The 19,771-nt window shown below is 30.1% G+C and overlaps 2 protein-coding genes and 2 long non-coding RNA genes across 4 annotated transcripts; 1 reads left to right on the forward strand and 3 right to left on the reverse strand.

The window, feature by feature from the left end:
- Positions 1-776: 776 nt before the first annotated feature.
- Positions 777-4,730, reverse strand: LOC122537932. The gene is made up of 2 exons (XR_006308739.1): positions 4,571-4,730; positions 777-1,179 (listed from the first exon to the last, which is right to left on the reverse strand). It is a non-coding gene; the product is annotated as an uncharacterized LOC122537932 (long non-coding RNA).
- A 2,444-nt stretch (positions 4,731-7,174) lies between these two features.
- LOC122537930 lies at positions 7,175-7,697 on the reverse strand. Its single transcript, XM_043671598.1, has 2 exons — positions 7,355-7,697; positions 7,175-7,200 (listed from the first exon to the last, which is right to left on the reverse strand). Exons 1-2 carry the CDS (start codon positions 7,695-7,697, stop codon positions 7,187-7,189), a joined length of 357 nt encoding a protein of 118 aa, XP_043527533.1. The 3' UTR covers positions 7,175-7,186.
- Positions 7,698-8,285: 588 nt separating this feature from the next.
- Positions 8,286-18,965, forward strand: LOC122537928. Its single transcript, XM_043671594.1, has 7 exons — positions 8,286-8,422; positions 8,872-9,124; positions 9,225-9,348; positions 15,304-15,878; positions 16,985-17,250; positions 17,345-17,695; positions 17,781-18,965. The coding sequence occupies exons 1-7, from the start codon at positions 8,306-8,308 to the stop codon at positions 18,390-18,392; spliced, it is 2,298 nt and encodes a 765-aa protein (XP_043527529.1). The 5' UTR covers positions 8,286-8,305; the 3' UTR covers positions 18,393-18,965.
- LOC122537931 lies at positions 8,308-8,948 on the reverse strand. Its single transcript, XR_006308738.1, has 3 exons — positions 8,860-8,948; positions 8,591-8,757; positions 8,308-8,393 (listed from the first exon to the last, which is right to left on the reverse strand). It is a non-coding gene; the product is annotated as an uncharacterized LOC122537931 (long non-coding RNA).
- Positions 18,966-19,771: the final 806 nt, after the last annotated feature.

Below are 19,771 nucleotides of genomic sequence, written 5' to 3' on the forward strand. Positions count from 1 at the left end.
AAAACTGATTCAAAACAAATATATTGTTTTGTTCACAAAATCTGATTAATTAGTAATTGCATGGCTATTTCGAACATTACTCGTAATGACATAATTAACGACTCGACAGTCACTTACATTAATTATTCAACATTTATTAAAGGAATCTGCAAGTGTTTGAATAGTTTCGTGAACCTGTGTATGCTTATATATCAAATAAAAAAAAAAGTATTTGGTTAAAGAAAAAAGTTTTATGATAAATTCTACAATACGATTGGATTTACCCTATGGCATAGATTAAGAATAAGTTTAATAGAAAGTGCACTTTTGGTCAATTATCAGATTGTTTTGAATCACACTGACAAATATCGAATTTTCAATTTAATGTATAGAGGTTCATAATAAATATTAAACGATCAATTGAAAACGAATCTTGGAACGTGCAGTGGGATAAACTATTTCAAGTTTGGGAAGATCTTCCAGAAATAGGTAAAAGTTTATAAATTTTTTTCAAAATACATAATTACTAAATTATGATAGTTTTAATGTTTTTGAAATATATAACTCTTAACTTTCAACTTTATATTTCAATTTTATTTGATAATGTAATAATTTTTATTACACTACGATATTATAACACATTATTTTGTAATACATAAAATTCTTCCCAAGTTGAATTACTATAAAATGACAAAATCATTCACTAGCTTTGAAATCCCTTTTCAATTGCTGGCCACCATTACTGCAAAAAACCAAAACATATAAAATAAAAAATTCCTATTGATTTACAGTGGACGTTTTTTTCAGTAACTCAATTATTTAATTGCTTATAAATATCTACAGTTAATCTTTAATTTAATTTTTATTGGTAAGAGCAGGGATTTCCTCTTCAGATTTTTGCAATTTCTCTACAGTAATTGAAGTTTTTTAAAAACTTTGTATTCGAGAAAAATTGAAGACGTTAAGCGGATGTCACATTTATACAGAGTGAAGTACTTAAAATCCTGAATATCTCGGCTGTTGTGGACAGAAAGAAATGCATTAAATTAAACTTGCTTGGTATCGAGGAACGCGTAATCTGATGTTAATAATAAATTTTTAATAGGTGAATACATAAAGAACACGTGAAACTCACCTTTGCTTTTTTACATAGAATCGTACAATTTTTAAAGCACTGGTAAATCCATTTCAGCGTTCCTTCTACATCAGAAAACACATTACATTACTAAACATTTTAATTAATTTTTTAACGTGTGTCGTATAAAAGAAAAATAAAGACATGGCTAGTGTTCTTGTATTTATGTAACCTTTGTCTTGGGATGGGATAGGTTTTACAAAATTAAAGTTATAATATTTATTTATTTAATATTTTGTTTTAACATAAATAAGTAAATACTTCGTAGAGAACGTCAAGATGAATTTACTAATACATTAAAAAGATTCCAGCTATCAAAAAACTTAACATCAGATCGTGTATACCTGTATACCTTAAAAATATTGGAACTTATCTATCTTCAGACAATTCAGGGTAGTCTTTTTAAAAAACAAATTTTTTAGCCCAGTCTCTTTAAAGAAGAAATTTTTTAGCCCGAAATTTGAAAGAGAAACATGTTTTTAAAAGAAATTCAATCAAGAATTCGATTTTAAATTTTAGTTCTATTCTAAATTTAAATACAGGGTGCGGAGATGATTCTACATGAAAAAAAAAAAAAAAAAATTGGTATAAATTTTCGCCCGAGGCTTGCAGGAAAATAAGTTTGAAAATTCATGAAATATCATGAATATGTAAAAGAAAAAAAAAAAAAAACAGTTATTTAATCTAAATATTGGAAATATTACGCAGTTGAAATGAAAAAATTGTGCAGCGATTTGATAAAAGTGAAAATTATACATGCAGCAACAGTACTTGTAATACAATAAAAAAAACAAAACTGAACGAAAAAATTTTATACTCTTTTGCTATAATTTTTTCATGTACTTTACTTATGGCTTTGTGCTCTGTATAAATTTTAATTAAATCAAATAATTTCCTTCAATTTCAACAACTGTTTCGGAAAACAATTGTAATTATTAGCATACTTAAATCAGACTTGATAAATTTGTTGAAAAAGAAATATTCTTTACGATCCACGAAATGTTGCAAATTAACTGGTTGACATTTAAGTTAAATAAGTATTCAAATATATATAGATATATTATATATTGCTATAGCTCTACTATAAACATAGTAGAAAAATTCGAAAATTTTCGTTTGATACATTTATTCCAATTATGCTCTGAGTAAATTTGTACAAAGCGCGTTTGTAATAAATATCGTATAATTAAATATCTATTTACGTTCAAATTTTGCGGATTGTAATTATGCTCGTTAATTCTCAATTCATTCTATGATATTTATCTCGTTATTAATTATTATTTATCGTTATAAAATAAAACTCTTAGAAAATACATACATATGTTAATATTTGGTTAATCTTAATGTTAATCGTATCGCATAAAATGGTTCATGGAGAGTTAATCTTTGCAAGATAAGAATTTTTGACGTTACATATATGTTGCCTGTGTCTTTAAAATAATATAGCGCATATATATATATATATATGTGATTATTATATATGTTATTGTTGTATTGAAATTGTCCCTTAATATAAATATATATATATATATATATATATTTCTCAAGCAGAATGGAGAATTTCAATACAACAACAATCTTTTGAAAAAAAGCATGTGACTTTCTAAATTTATTATCTTTCGAATTCAAGTTCAAAGCTTCCTTCCTGATAATTATTTCATCTCGATATTGATTATTCATCGTCTAAAAACGCTGCCAAGAAACAATGAAGGATTGCACATGCTAGAAAAGGAGGAAAGTATGAAGAGAAAGGAAATGAATAAAGTTTTTGTGAAAAGAATCGAATATGGCGTTGAAAACAAATGAATGAAAGGTGAGAAAGGGGGAAAAAATAAATAATAATAATAATAATAATTACCTAGGAGTAAAGTAGGAATTAAAAAAAAAAAATCTTGTGTGAAGAAATAATGTTACCGAAGGTCACCACTATGTTAGTCTTGTCTATATCGTTGTTCGGTTACATAATGCATACGAGGAAACAATATTTAACATAATCAGTTTAATTGACATTGTATTTCTATAAATTACATTAAAAACAATGAATCATTGCAAACGAGTCTTTTAACATGCCCTGTAGAATGAGTAATAGACACAATTAAAATAGGCTCGTTAATCTACTACGTAATTCATGGAACTAGAACATTTCACTACAAATTATGTTATTTTAAAGTACCTTGTTATTTTTTATTCCTCAAATTTGCATTTTCAATATTGCAGAACGTAAACGTCAATTTTTGCTCTCTCTTTCTCTTTGTTTTGAGTATGGATATTGCTTATACAATCTGTATTATACAATCTGTTTCGAGATATATATATTTTTTGAGTATTATCTTTCTAAATTATTAAAATTATTTTAAATTAAATTATCTTTTTAAATTATTAAAATTATTTTAAATTAAATTATCTTTTTAAATTATTAAAATTATTGTTTTAGTATTATCTTTTTAAATTATTAAGTTTTTAGTATTATCTTTTTTAAATTATTAAAACAGTTTAAAATGTATTCTCACTTTTTATCCTGCTTATAGATCAGTGCTGACGAGAAACTTGAATAAAAAGAAAATGGAGATTTTTATGTAAAATACAACATATGTAAATATAGAAAAAAAAATGTTATTATTATTGATGATGAAATATCAAGAAAGAGATGAATTAAAAAAAGAAAAGCTTTATTTTATATTTATACTATATGTATACTTTTTAAATATGCAATGTAGCATACTAATAATCAGACATTTTGATAAATTTATCATGTATATGATGAACAAAATTTTTTTTCATTTCTTTGAAATGAAAAATCACGAAGAGAGAGAGAGATTCAGAACACAATAATCGATGTATTTATAGTCATTTATGAAAGTATTTGAACGCTAAATTTCCGATGTTCGAAAAATTGTCGATGTTTAAATTGTTGTGATTTCGTAGAAAAATAAGAAATTCATAAAAATAAAATAATCAACCTGGAATCTAGCTTTCTACTTTCGAAATGCATGTTTCACAATGTTTATATCAGGCGAAAATGAATGTAACGAGGAAAATGTTACGTTTTCTTGAATTTTCATCATCTAAGCCCAATACATGTTTAAAGTTTAATAAATTGGCAAGAAAAGACAACGAATTTTGATGGGTCGTTGTAAAAGAAAGGCTTTAATCTTCAACTTCAAAAAAAATTTTGTTAACGTTGTTACGTTGGCACGACAATTTTTTTTTTACTTTCAAGAAATAAATTTTTTTTTTTTTTACTTTCACTTAATTAATACATGCTATAAAAACATCTTATTGTTAAAATAAAATGAACAACGCGTTTTAAAAGTAATGACTCCAAGCTTCAAAACGAGCACGTAAGATTTCTTTTTACAAAAACTGTTTAAATATTGACAATTTTTTGAACACTTTCATGAGCTCACTATATGTATATTCTCATACTATTCAAGTGATTATTGCGGATATAGTTACTGGCTTTTATCCACGCTGATACGGATGTTTCCAATTTCACCAATCCAGAATCTCTTGTCGCGTATACTGACTTGCACGACCATTTATAACTTCCATCAGAAATATATATTTTTTATGCTACTAGAATCAAAAATCACACATGTACGTATAAAGGGTAATAATTATGACCAAAAAAAAAAAAAGAAAATGATTTTCTATGCGAAAAAATAAATCAGAAGAAATCAAACTTTTGTTTTAGAAAAAATCGAATTTAAAGTCACTGTGTAGAATATTAAAGATCCTACACAAGCTCCTTGTGTTGCGTGCACATTTGTCTTTAAATTAAATTACTATATACTTTGACGTATATTGCGTTTTTTCATTATTCAGAAACTAAATTCTCAGTTTCAGTCGCTCCAAACTGTAACATATTCAGGAACAAAATGAATCATCTTTTCTATTTTCCAATCCTTTGAAAATGCAACATTGTTGTTGAATCAATCTTATTTCTCAATTTTTTCCATCTCGTATACTACGTATATGTTTTTCTCCTTTTTGCTTTTTATAATTGAAAAATGTCCCTTACATTTACAAAACTTCAGTCACTCTGCATTTTTGAACTTGATAGATTTTTTTTTCTTCATTTTTGATAATTTTGTACTGAAATATTCAATTATAATGTAATATAAAAATCGAAAAGTAAAAAAATTTAATTTATCGTATGATTTTCAGATTTGGAACGATGAGTTGTCATCAAGGTATCATAAAATATAGGAGAATATTTATAGAATAGAAATCATAGGCGTTAAAACGATGGAGCATACAAGAAAATACTGTTTGAAGCTTATTTTTCAACAATAGTAATTAAATAATTTTATTTTATCATCAAAAATGGTAATTTTTCTCTGCTTTTTCTTTCATATTTCTCATTCTAATACAACAATAAAAATCATAATCGTATGATATGCTGCATAGCTTTGTGAATATTAAATATCGTTAGAATAAGAAACATAAAATGTAAGATGGCAAAAAAAATATAATTCTAATATAAAATGACATCGTTTATAATTTGCAAATAAGCTTCAAATGATATTTTTATACGTGCAATTTTCCCAGTTTTGAAGCTAAATTAAATGAACTATATAAATATAAATATTTGGGACACTCTGTATATAAGTAATCTATCTAGTCATTTTAGCAAAGATTCGAATGTGTATCAGCTTTTTCTACAGATCGATGCCATCGATTCGACTTGATAAGCCTACATATATGTATATGTATATACATATATGCTTATATATACACACAACATCATAAAGTTGAAAGATGAAAACTCAAGTTTTAAATGACGCTATAATACTCTCACACATCCTACATTCACGTAGCACAAAGCTTCAGCCGAATACATCAGAAGCTTTAACCTCTTGCACTAGTAACTGGTTCGCGGACCATAACGAGTGACCAAACCGTATACAATATCACTGGATAGAAATTACTAAAAAAAATAATAAATTTATTATTTGTTTTGCCTAGGTTGTATTTCAATATACTTAAAACTGAGAAAATATTGCAATTTTGAGCCAAATATTCTCGACTTTGCGTGGCAAATGCTAATCGACGTGAGTTAATAAGTTAATCCAACACTAAAATAAACGAAAATTCAGACGAATCCCTATCAGCGCCATCCATGCGTAACTGGTAAAAGCGTGAAAGGATGACGCGCCAAATAAACCATAGACGAGTGCCATAGTGCCGTTTATCGATTGCGCTTGTCCGGTGCCATATTCCTTGTTCCAGGCAGTGGCGTTTATTGCGCAAAATCGAATCACCAGCGTTTCGCCATTTTTGTTGACCATTCGACAGTTTTCGCGAAAACAATTATAAGACAGTCCGCAAGGTAAAACCATCTCGGTTAAGCTTCCTACTTAAATATCAATCCACCTCAATTCGAATACAGAGTTACAATTACGATTCTTAGCAGAAATAACAGAATTTACCGTTTACCGAAAATACTTGCCGGTTTTTTTTTTTTTTATATATATATGTATACATATATGATTATAGTTTGAACGTCTCTGTGAATTTTACAATAGAATCACGCATCGTGAAACAAACGTGAGTATTACTATTTGATACCTTTCATTCATTTAAGAGACTATTCTGTTTGATAGTTCAGTAAATAAAGATTTCGGAACGATGCACTCTGTTCAACGTTTTTATTTTGTAATTTCATTTCAGTTTTTACTTTAGATAAGTTTATTTTCTTACAATTTATTTATCGTAGAATGTTTCTAGAATTGTTGTGGAAAATAAAAAAAGAATGTTATTTTTTTATTTTTATAGAACGTTTTTATTATCATGTTTAACGGAAGTACAAGTTCGCAAGTAGTAGACAATGGTAGAAAATGACAAAATAAAAGTAAAAATTACGGCACAATAAGATTTAATTTACTGACACACTTTTCCGCAGAATTAGATAAAATTTTTTCACAAATTAAATAAAATCTCCGAGTTGAATCTACAGACATCAATATTGGCATCGATATAAATAAACCGACGAGCATTTTTAACCAATTTTATCTCGCATTTCTCCATAATGATGAGAAGGACAATGTAAAATGGTGACAGAAAGAATATCTATATAAAAAATGCTGAAAAGCAATAAGTCTACAAATACATTATATCAGATAAAAGAAAAAAAAAAAAAAAAAGGGAATGTTAAGAGAGTAATGTATTTTTATTTTATAATTTGTCATCTTTCTGAATAGAAGATGTGATGTTTCAATAATTTATTATTATACGTACATCTACAGATTCGATGAAATCTTAATTCATCGATAATGATTAACGAAACTTGAAATTTGAAATAGATGATGTCTCCGCATACTTCGCAATCCGAGCAGACGAAATAATTGAAAAAAGATGAAGAGATTGAAAAAAGAAGGACGAACACGAGGCAAACTGCTAGCACGCACGATTTTCGAGGTTCTATAGACTTGCTGTTCATTTCTCTGGCCCGTACTATTTTTGGCGTGTGCATAGGCACGTTTAGACGATTTCGTAGTAATAGAAACCAGACAAACATGCAATTGCGTAAATCGTTACGCCGATGTATCATTTGAGATTGATGACCGCGAGAGCCTTCCATTGAAGAAACGCGTCCAAATTTGGGAATAAAGTGTAATTCGTAATTTTTGTTTCGTGCATGATTGAAAAAGGAATTTTGCCATTTGTTTGAACGTTTTGTTTATGTAAAATAAAACGAAAGTTGGTAGTAAGTTAATCTAATAATTTAATATTATATTACATAATAAAATATTATATTATATTATACAATAAAATTTAATAAAATTTTTCAATTTTTTCAAATTTTCAAATTTTTCCAACTTTTGTACAAATAAAATAAAATGTAAAATACAACAAATTAATTTAGTAATTTAGCCGATTTTGTTTATGAAGCATTTTTTAACAATGATAAATTAATCTTTTTAATATATAAATATTGCAAAAAAGGTGAGATGCTCAAAGGAAAGCTCTGAGAATAATTGATAAAGATAAAACTATAATAATAATTTATTGAAATTAGATTACATATGCGCTTGTCATCCGTGGATGTATATGTGGACGGACAATTGTTTTGACTAGTACTTTTTGTAATAGTACTAATCATTTTTATAGCTCAGTGTCAAGAAAAATGATTGATTAAAAATTTACAGTGCTTGCTACATTAAGGAAAATAAGAAACGAATTAGCAAGATGCCACAACGTATGAAAAGTGCGTCCAATAAAAACAAAGCGGAGGTCAAGGAAGAAGCATCAACATCATCTGTTCTTGCTGGCAATTCTGGCGATGATGACCCGAACGTAGCCGAAGTATGAAACAAAAAAAAAAAAAAAATTAATTACCATTTAATTATTAAATTCTTTAATTAGTATCAAATTCTCTAAATAATTAGAGTTACTCACATAAGTGACAATTACTTGGTCAGCACAGTACGAAAAATCAAAATATTACTGAACATTTAACTGTTTTGTACTTACATAAAATTTTAATTTAATTTGTGAAATATTGTGAAATTTCATCCTTAAGCTTAAACTGGAAAAACTATATCATTCTACTTGTAATAATTAATCAAGTTCAAGTATATGAAATCTCCCATCATTTAATAATACTTTTTATACAATTTTTATGAAACTTTTTAGAATCACTGTAAATGTAATACTATATTGTAATGTATAATAACGTTACACAAATTAATTAAATTAAATTAAATACAATCGTCAGGAATTAATTAATTAAAAATGCGTACCGAACTCCACAGGTTGTGCTATCGAATAAAGGCGGGCCAAAATTAATTCACCACGGTTACATGTACACATTGCACAAGAAGCAACCGTATAATATCCGATGGAGATGCGTCCGCCGAACCATGTATTGTAGAGGCAGCATTATCACTACCACGAGTTGCACGAAGCCGAGAGTGCGTATGGAGCACAACCATAAGCCAGATTTTGCAGCCGCTCAGGTTGCTAGGAAACGTTACTTGGCTCTTGGCAAGCCTAGCGTGTTAACAAGTAAGTTCAGCAACTTTCACATTGATTTAATTTCTGCTTGTACGTTAAAAGATGTTTCTGTAATGTACGGCGTCAAATCGCAATTTTGTGTGTTTCATAGACGTAGAAGGAAATACTGTGAAGTCTATGAACGTGTCACAACGAATGCTTCACAAGGAGAATGACATGCCGGAGGAGCAGAAAGATAGGAGGCGAAAAACGCGTGCTACAGCTAGAAAAAGTAAGTATCTCGAAAACTTTTATGCATTTAACAATTCGTTCATTTGGATTCAAACGAACATTGGAAATATTATGTTTTGAATGGAGCATATAATTTAATATTGAGATGTATTTATTTTTTCTTTTGTTGTGTATTAATGTGTTGTTGTATATTAAAGTTTCTTTTTAATGTATTATTGTGTACTAAATATTAAGGCACCAATAAAAATTCATGAAATGATTCTCCAAAAGCATGAGAGAGAATTTAGTAGAGTAATTAGAGAGATTCGTATCTTTTAATACTGATTTAAAATTGTTGTAACTAAATTAGGAATAAATTGAAAAGTTGTAACGAATGCAATTCTTATTTGATTAATTTATTAATAATTAATTTTTCAATATAAAAAGAAAATTAAATGTATGCTATTCATGTTCAATTATCTAGTACGTTCATCGTGTAAATATTAATTAATCGAACAAATATATAAATTCTAATGTTTGTAAAATTTACTTTATGTTAATGTTTAATTTGCATTGCAACTACGTCCAATAATTACGTTCAAAGTATATGAATTCATTTCTTCAATCTTGAGATAGTGCCTAGCGTAATTGCTATAGCGTATAAATCCGTAGTGAACGAGAGAGGTTTAGAGATTGATTGTAAACGATTGTTCGCTTACCCCCTATATTACACTAAAACTTACACAACTATAGATAGTCTCATAGACTATCAATATTTATTGCATTATTACGTACATGCAAATATCAAATGACTATCAAATTTAATTGTTCTTTATATATCAACAATCACATAGGCTGCTGTTTGTATTAAAAATGATTGTTTATCCAACACGAAATTGTAAAAATTTGTAAAATATGTAATCGTTTCATTATTTTTTCAATCATTGCAAACATTGTACACTTTGGCATTTTTTTCTTTTTTTTTTCTAATTAAAAATTAATATCAACTACAAAATTGCTAGCGAAGCTATAAATAGTATTTACAATATCATACTGATTTATACAGCAATTTGATTTTTTTATTAAATATTTCGTCATTAAAAAAATTTATTTATGACGTCTTCATTTAATTTCGTTCTATTGCAAGCAAATAGTTGAAACAAAATAATTTATACTATACTGAGAAAATATTTCATTTTTAATACAATGAATAAATAATCGATGTTGAAAGCAAAATACCTATACAAATAATGAAAAAGCAAATATATAATTTTTAAATAAATACGCAATAAATAAAATTAATCAAATAAAAATATTTTCTTGAAAAATAAATAGAATAATAAATAAAATCAATTGTGGCGACAAATGGCCAGTATATTCTCTTAACTTTTGTATTTTTATCAGTCAAAATCTGTCGAATTGAAAGTAATAATATATTATATACATGCAACAACTGTTTGTGTTACTTGTAAAATAACGAGTTATCAGTAATAAATGAGAAAGAATTTTTCTGATTCGCATTTAATTTTATTTGCAATGTATAACACGAATAAGTTTTATGCAATAGATAACAGTAAAACCAAATACAAACAAGGGATATTTATTTATTTTATGTATTTAAAGTATCATTTAATTATAATTCTTTATTTGAGCTCATAGTAAAGATGGAGATAAATCGATGGCACATTCATTATCGTCGACAGCCTATCAAATACTTTGGATGTCGTTTTGTCATTACCTTGTGATTTTTACATTTTTGTCTTGTAATTTGTCTTGAATTAAAAATCTATAACAACGAATGTCGGAGCCTAGTTTACAGATATTCAGGTAACAGATAAACTAACATCTTACGTTAGGATTGTTGTACTAAAAGTTAATTGGCAATGTTCTCAATTACTTAGTGACATCGTAGAGTTTGGCAAAAAAAAAAGTTTGTAGAATTTAAATGATCGGAAAATAATCGAAGATCGTGATCATCGGCATTCCTTCGACATTATCCTACGTTTCCTAAGAGGATGAAACAATGGATAAGAGATGCATTTCAATTTGCGTGTACAGTGTACCCAAAATGGCGGGCATCTTGAAGATGCGCGCGAGAAAAAGAGAACCGTGGTAAACGGCTCCCGATCGATGAGAATTCGCTCGGTCGAGGCTCGAGTGAGTCAAACGTGATCAGGTCGGTTAGTAATTCCTTAGTGAAGAGAGACCCGGGAACGCGCACACGATAGCAACACGAAACACGGTACGGACGGATAATATGCGTCGACGACCGGCGGCGCCGTCGCACATGCGCGCCCTGACGCGCCCCTGTTCGTCCACCGATTTCGATTTTAGTCACTCCCGGGTTCGGCTTCAGGGAAAATCGTTCCGTTCTCGTGGCGAGCCACACTGTCCAGACGCGTCGTGAAAAAAAAATTGGGCACGTAATTTAATAGCAATTCTTGGTTCATTCAATAGAGATATAAACGCGATCCTTAACACACAGCTCACGGCCTCTGATATTCGACAATTTTTTTCTCTACTCGTGACAAGTATATATTCGTACGTCTTCGACGTATACGACAAGAGAGGAGGAACAAGCGAAGGAGATTTTTGGCGATTATTTCCTTGTGTCGCCACTTTATTTGCTTCGTAGACGATCATATTCCGATACCGGTTTAATCGTCAGGCATTTACACGGGTCAGCGAGATTAGACACGCCGAGAATAACGCGATAGGAAACCAGTGTTGATCTTTGGTAAGAATCTGATCGGTCAGAGAAGTATAGAGAAAGAGAGAGAGAGAGAAAGAGCGCGCGAGAGAGAGGAAGAGGGAGAGAGAAAGAGAGAGAGAGAGAGAGAGAGAGAGAGAGAAAGCGAGACGGAGCAAAATTTCGGACAAGAAATCGAGCGATTCGTTCGTGTAGTTTGGAATATCGTGTACGAGGGTCGATAAATTGTCGCGTGGTCGTCATCGGTACGACGATTTTCTGATGCAACGCACAGTACTGAAAATCGAACCGGTTCGTAGCCGCGAATTGAACGACGACAGATTCGATTCAAGTGACACACCGTGACGAACGACAGAGAGCAAAATGAAAGAGAGACGAAAACAGGGAGAAAGCAAGAAAGCACAGAGAGTAGAATAGATGTAGCAACGTAGCAGTGGCGTGTGCCACTCGATATCGTGCTTGGTAGCAACGGTTGCCATTTTATAGCCGGTCGCTTAAGAGAATTCTTCTGGGAGGCAAGGAGAGGGAGGACTGAGAGTAAGAACAAAAGAGTGAGTAAGAGAACGCGAAAAAGATAGAAAGAGCGAACGAGGGAGAGAAAGAGAAAGAAAATAGAGAAGCGAGAAAGATCGAGGGAACACAGCACATGAGATGGGGAACGTGGTTTAATGGTGGGGAGAGGAAGGGAGATTTCGGCGTAGGAGAGAGGGGAGAAGAGAAAAAGAAAAGGAACTTTGCAGAGTAGAACTTTCGTAGATGGTTTTAGATCGTTCTCTATGTGCGTATGTATGTGTAGATTTATAAAAATTCAGTTTTTTTCTCTTCTTTCTTTCTTTTTTTTTTTTTTTTTTTTTTTTTTTTCCCNTTTTTTTCCCCTTACATTTCACCTCTGATCATTTGTATCAACCAATACGTTATAATGCAATATCGATCTAGCCTGCGTAATACACATGTGTGTGATACACTATCGCACATTCTCGTCGGATAAATCGTTAATATGTATTATCCATGTGTCGTCTGTTGAGTGATGACACGGTGTGCTAAAAGGAATGAGAGTAATGAAGAGACATTCAGAAACGAGAAAGATAGTGCGTGAACGAGCATATATATATATATTTTATCTACTCACTATTAACACATTTTTAAAGTATTACCATGTCAAAAGATTTATGTCATATATTATACTATTTCAATATTTTTTTCTCCTTATTACTGCTGTAAAACCTTGTACTTTAAATTACACAATGTATTTATTTACGCTCGTTGATACATTCAAATTCAATTATGATACTCAAGATCAAGAGTATTGTTTGTAAGATTCTTTTCAACACAACACAAAGAAATACATTATTTTGGGTAAAACTTAATAAAAAAAGTACATTATTTTATCTATTTATTCGCATTCTCTTACAGAATTGTTCCACAATAATCAGAAATTTTTATTCAACATCAAAATCATCGGTTTATTCAATGACGTATTATTCTAATTTTTCATTCAGCTTGATATCCTGGAATAGTTTACCTGACATGATAATTCTCCATTAACTAAACATCATAGATACACTTACGACAGGGACATTCACCATCACATCATCTTCCTTACACCAAAGTCATCAATGTGCAAATATTCTCTACTACATAAATTACATAAGCTATATTCATGAATGTAATATAACAAATATAGTATAACAATGATTAACATTTCTAAATTTGATTCAATTGTAATATATCGAATCGCACATTTATGATATTCACACAAGATGAACGATGTAAATTCACTTTTTTCAAATCTATTCTTATATTTAATTTCCCTATATCTTCTCTTTGACATTTTTTAAAACACGACTGAAACGTCAAGACGGATGTTATCGTCGTGCACAAGTATGTAATTGATTCGTGAAATAACGCGGGAAGATGTCAATTTACTGTGTTGTCTTATCGTTAGATAAGACAGTCATGCTTTACTAGCTGGCCTTATCTGGTTAGTTATCAAAAGAGATATATCCAAGATATCTCACATACTATTTATCATTAAGCCCATTCAGAGTCAATGTTACGTTAGCACAATTTCTCAAATTTTTAGATCCTTGATTCTTCAAGTTTCCAAATTTTCACATTTTTAGATCCTCAAATTTTTTCCTATGCTATAACGTTACGTTTATATATACTTCATGTGCCATTTCATATTTTGGACCTTAATAGATTAAGTGGAAGTAGGAATCCTGATTGATACCTGACCCTATTATGCATTTTACATATGTATGTATATATGTCAGTAGCATTGCGTTAACTGGCCATCATTTTGTTACATTAACTGATCATTGGTATCTTTACATCTTCAAATTATAATAATTTCATGGTGCTTCTAGTGTATAAACGAGCGTGTCATTTATGCTCAATGTATTTTCCAGAAATAATACCTCTCTCGATAACTGACCAAATAACATACGATTTCGTAGTAATTAATAAAGTACTTCTCCGCCTTTTTTATTTAAGATATTTTATCATTTTAAAATTAGAAGGAAGCTCTATCATTTCTTATGCCATTTCTGTCTCTTTTTACTCAACTTTAAAAGTAATTAATTCAACCTGTATAATATTAAACGCAACCTGTATGATACAACTTTATTCAAAAAGCAAAAAGCACGAAGGATTTAATATTTCAATACTGTTATTCGAAAATTGAAATTCGGGGCAGAATATTTTTTTTTTTTTTTTTTTTCTGTTTTTTTAATTAATGAGATTCCTCTTGAAAAATTGCTCGTATTTAATTTCTTGTTTATGCTTTTTAAATAAGTTTTGACGAAAACGATAAATAATAACGAAACTATGAAACAGATAGGATAGCTTCGCTGGAAAGAGAAAACGAATCTTTTATCAATAAATTTTCAAATTGTCTTTCCTCAATTTGAAAAATGAAGAAATACTAGACAAGGCACTTAAACTATGAGGGACAGTGCTGTAGTATCAAAGATACATACTACAAAATACAAACTAGTGAGGCTTGTCACTTAACGAGACAAGATCTCGGTCAATTAACCCATTAAGTAAATCGTAATTTATCGTAATACAATAACTATCTTGATTTCATTGAGTCGTAGAGTTTACGTCGGCCAGATAGCACTGGGAAAAAAAGTACCAAAGCAATCCTTGAAATTCAAATTTTTCACGACCTCGATGTTAAAAAAAAAAGAAAAAGAAAAACAAAATTTGATTGAAAAGAAAATTGAGAGATGTTACGTTACCGAAATGTTGGTTAACCCCTTAATGGGTTAACATGGCAGTACTGTATCGCGTTTTCGTCCTACAGAGAGAACGCATCGCTGGAACGAAAATACGATCGGCGTGGAACTGAAAATCAGGGAAACAGCACAGCAAGAACGAACACGACGGCTTCGACGGCGGGTCGGCTTGTACTGGTGGCCTGCAAGGACACCGTGAAGCTGACTACCCGCCGTCTCCTGCAGGAGCAGCAACGTGACCGAAGTTGCCACGCACAGGTCGCCACGTCTTCCAAGGAAGATATTGTGGAGAGCATTCGACTCGAGGACGTCGCCATGAAGCAAGAGCCTGAGGACGAGGAGGACTGTTACTTGGAAACGGTCGAGATGCCAGCTCTGTCACCCTCGTCGTCTACCAATCGACACGCAGGTGTTACACATCGTGTTCGGTCTCATGCACGTAGCCTGCGTGCTATGACGAATCCGAGCGCGGTTTGGGCACATTTTGATCTGTGCGCGAACGATCCTCTGCGTGCACAGTGTCGAATCTGCGGGGCAGTGGTGGTCAGGGGAGGAGCGAATCCACGACAATGTGGAACAACAAACCTTCATCGACATCTCAGGGTACATCACGGTGGCAGACTCATTGGCAGTCGCTATCACGGTAATAGTTGTTGGTTGAATCTCTCAGAAACTGAACTGATAACTAAATCGCGGATATTTAATGAAAATTTTAAAGAAAATTTTATATATATATATATATCTTTAAGATTATCTTAAAATTATCTTTTATATATATATATATATATAGCATCGTTTGTGGTATTTGGTGGACAAAACTTTATAGGTTTTATTTTTTTGATTGCGTATGAATTTGCATAAATATCCGCAATCTACTATTTACTAAACCACTCGATTTCATTATTTGAACTTGATTGGTTAAATTAGCATTCAATTTCTTTAAAAATTAATGTTTTACTTTTACAAGTCCTTACATAAAGAATTATTAGAAATTATTAAAAAATATAATACTAAAAAAGAAACTGAAAAATAGTATTCAAAAGTACTTTGAAGTTGTACCAAAATTGTATATATTTCTCTAGTAATGATTTAGTTTTAATATTATTACTTTCAACAATTCATTACTTGACTTTCAGTAAGAATACAATTGGTCAATTACTGACCAATACTAAGTTTCTTGTAGTACAACTATTAAAATCTAATAATACATTACTTAAAATCACTTATATTATAAATTAATAACATTACGAGGTGATAAATCTAACAATATATTATTACTGATCAAATTAGTAGTTGTATTACAAGGAAATGATATAAATAATCTTAAATTTCTAAAAATAATACCTATAACCAACACTCGTGTTTACATTTCAATATATGAAATTGATCAGTGTGGTTTCTGAACGATTCAGTCATTACTAATACTTCTGTATTAGGAGAGTGATACTGTGTGAGTTGATAATTGTATTAAAAATGTTAATGAATACTGTTATAGTATGTATGAATTTGTGTTAGATAAGATTTGAGACGTGGATCTTATGTATAAATAATATTGAGATCTATAATCAAAGAGCTCTTTATTGCTTCAATACCAAATACTTTGTTGAATGTATGCATTCTTAAGATATCATACTGATATCTTCTGGAGAATCATTTTAATGATTATAAATGCACATGAAGTATCTGTATCTTTTTCAGATACGACAGTTATACTTGTAATATAAAAGTAATGGTCATTGTTTTTTACAGTATTACAATCACCTTCTCAAACAAATTCAACTAGCAAGACTATAAGAATAGCAGCACAATCCTTGGTAAGATCTCATATTAGAAACATTGCACCAGCACCTATATCGCAGCAACAGCAGCAACAGCAGCAACGACAACCAAAGACTCTTGTGTTAAAAACGATACCTTTAAAGGTAAAGCAAGTTGCACCTACTACTATTAAAATGCCACCTCGACAGACCAGTCAAGGAGTACCTCATAATACTGTTCAACAACAGCCTACAGAAGTAATGATCCTTGTAAATTACATTGGAAAAAATATAACTTTAAGTTTCTGTAGCAATAATTTAATATTTTTTTATATTTTTCTACATCTTTCAGGTTTGTTTAAGATGGAACAGTTATCATAGTAACATGCAAAACAGTTTTCCATCTTTGTTGGATTCTGAACAGTTCGTTGATGTTACCTTGGCCTGCGAAGGTCGTTCGTTAAAGTGTCACAAAATGATATTGTCAGCTTGCAGTGATTATCTCGCGGATTTATTGCGCGAGAATCCGTGTCAGCATCCAATTATTTTAATGAAGGATCTTAAATTTTGGGAGGTTGAAGCACTAGTCAAGTTTATGTATCGCGGAGAAGTAAATGTTGCCCATGATAAACTACCACAATTGTTGAACGCAGCTGAAGCGTTACAAGTAAAAGGATTAGCTGGACCAAATCCTTCTTCACAGGTGAATGATTTTTTTTTTTTTTTTCTAATGAAGCTAGAATTTCTACCGATGTAATTTTTTACACAACATATTTTTTTTTTTATAGAATCCAAAGCCACCTCTGCTTATTCCGCAATCGAAGCCAATAGTATCTCCACCAGTTCCTCGAACTGCTTCAGAAACCAAAGAGAAACCTTCCACTTCCGGAGTTTCTATACCTTCTAGTCCTAAACGTGCGCAAAAACGACAACACTCGGAATCGATTGAGCCAAAACCCTTTACAAAGATACGCTTACAACGACCTGTCACACCTACATCGCCAACTACTACGGTTAAAATGGAACCCCTAGATATTCCTCTCAGTCCTACGGAAATGTTTCCTGAGAATAATGAAGACAGTTCAACTCCGTCAAACTTCGACAAACTTATGAGTTTACACGAGGAGGATGATCCAGGTGGTAATGAAACAACTGATGGCGAAAGAGAAATTCATTTCTGCGAGATGCCCGAGCCACCTGATATAAACGAAGATCAAATGGAATTTGTACCTACGGACTTTTTAGAACAGGAACAAGACATAGTCGAAGAAACGGAAACAAGCTCGAACAAAGATTGCAAAGAAGAATCTAGAGAGGATTATAGTTTTGTTGAATTTGAGATTGGTGAAGGAGACAGAGTCGAAAAGGAACAATATTCAAAAGAAAAGAAATCGGTTTAGTGAGATGTTCCGAATTCAGTATTTGGTTTGTTTGATGAAAATGGAATTAGAGTTTAGGCTTTTGATAAATTCTTGGAGTTATCCAGTATCGTCATAACACTTTATTTATCGAGTATCAATTTCGATGGTTTCCTTTTTTTTTCGAAATTGATACAAGAAAGTATATATATATTTGTAATTGTATTTTATGATTTTATGATTCTTTACAATCTATCGTTGTAAAAAATCGTTATACACATAGTATGCAATTTTAATTTTATTTGTGTTTGATCAGTCAAAGCGCAGAATGAAGTTATATATATATATAGTATATATAAAGAGAGAAAGAGAGAGATTCTACCGTTTGTTCTCAGAGTAATATGACAAATATTTCATCGACATTGTAAATAGAACGTAAACGATAAAAAGTAAAACTATTTTTAACACTTACTGTATGAATCGTAGTGACTACGAATATCTTTCAAATATTTTCAAGCTCATTGTTCGAAACTGACAAATAACTGTGTCAGAAATTATAATTTAAAATTATTAATTGATTATATATATTTATAAAAATATCTATAACCAGTTTTCTTGCATGATTTTTAGAAATTTTAACAAGATATATGACTTTACGTCTTCACGTAATTATAATTTTAATTTATTTGTAAAAAATTAATTTTGTTTCTAACAAATAGATGATTTAATTATTGAAATTGATTTACGATTACGATTTATAAAATTGATTACGATTTATAAAATTATAATATAAAAGTATTATGTACTTTTGTATTATAATTTTAATTATATTGTCAAAATGATTTTGATAATATAATACAAATTGATCGATTATTAAAATTGAAATTATGTACTTTCTGTCATTAGTGAAAATTAGAAGATTACATATTTTTATTTTAATTACAAGTATGTTTACAGCATGAGAAATGTTACTTCTTAAGAAGAAAGTTGTACCTGTTAATTTCATGACCATTTACATTTATTTTTTATTATTTGTATATGGAATTTGTTCATTTTAATGATATCTTTTTAAACATAGACATTATATGAAATAAGATATCTGATTTTACTAATAAATTGATAAAAATTAAATATTCAATTCATATGTTAATCATAAAAAATTCCTCATTATTATTGCAAAATTAATAAATTAATTCAATATCATAATTCAATTTTATCTTTATTTGTACCTTTTTTTAAATGTTCTTAAAGATTACTTCAAAAAGAATTATTTATGTTTTTAGCATTATACCTGTATGTAAGCGTTATGTAAAAGTAACATTCTACGTATATGGTATATATTAAATCGACAAAAGTTAGCGACAAAATTATGTTTATTGTAAAGATCTATGTATAATTGGAATGTATATGTATAACATGTG

This window comes from Frieseomelitta varia, unplaced genomic scaffold, assembly GCF_011392965.1.
Source record: "Frieseomelitta varia isolate USP_RPSP 00005682 unplaced genomic scaffold, Fvar_1.2 scaffold_939, whole genome shotgun sequence".
Lineage (NCBI taxonomy): Eukaryota > Metazoa > Arthropoda > Insecta > Hymenoptera > Apidae > Frieseomelitta > Frieseomelitta varia.

Coding starts and splice junctions, on each gene's coding strand:
- LOC122537930 (XM_043671598.1), bottom strand. CDS start 7,697: ATGGAAGGCTCTCGCGGTCATCAATCTCAAATGATACATCGGCGTAAC.
- LOC122537928 (XM_043671594.1), top strand. CDS start 8,306: ATGCCACAACGTATGAAAAGTGCGTCCAATAAAAACAAAGCGGAGGTC. Junction 17,251..17,344: donor TTCAACAACAGCCTACAGAA/GTAATGATCCTT, acceptor TACATCTTTCAG/GTTTGTTTAAGATGGAACAG. Junction 17,696..17,780: donor GACCAAATCCTTCTTCACAG/GTGAATGATTTT, acceptor TTTTTTTTATAG/AATCCAAAGCCACCTCTGCT.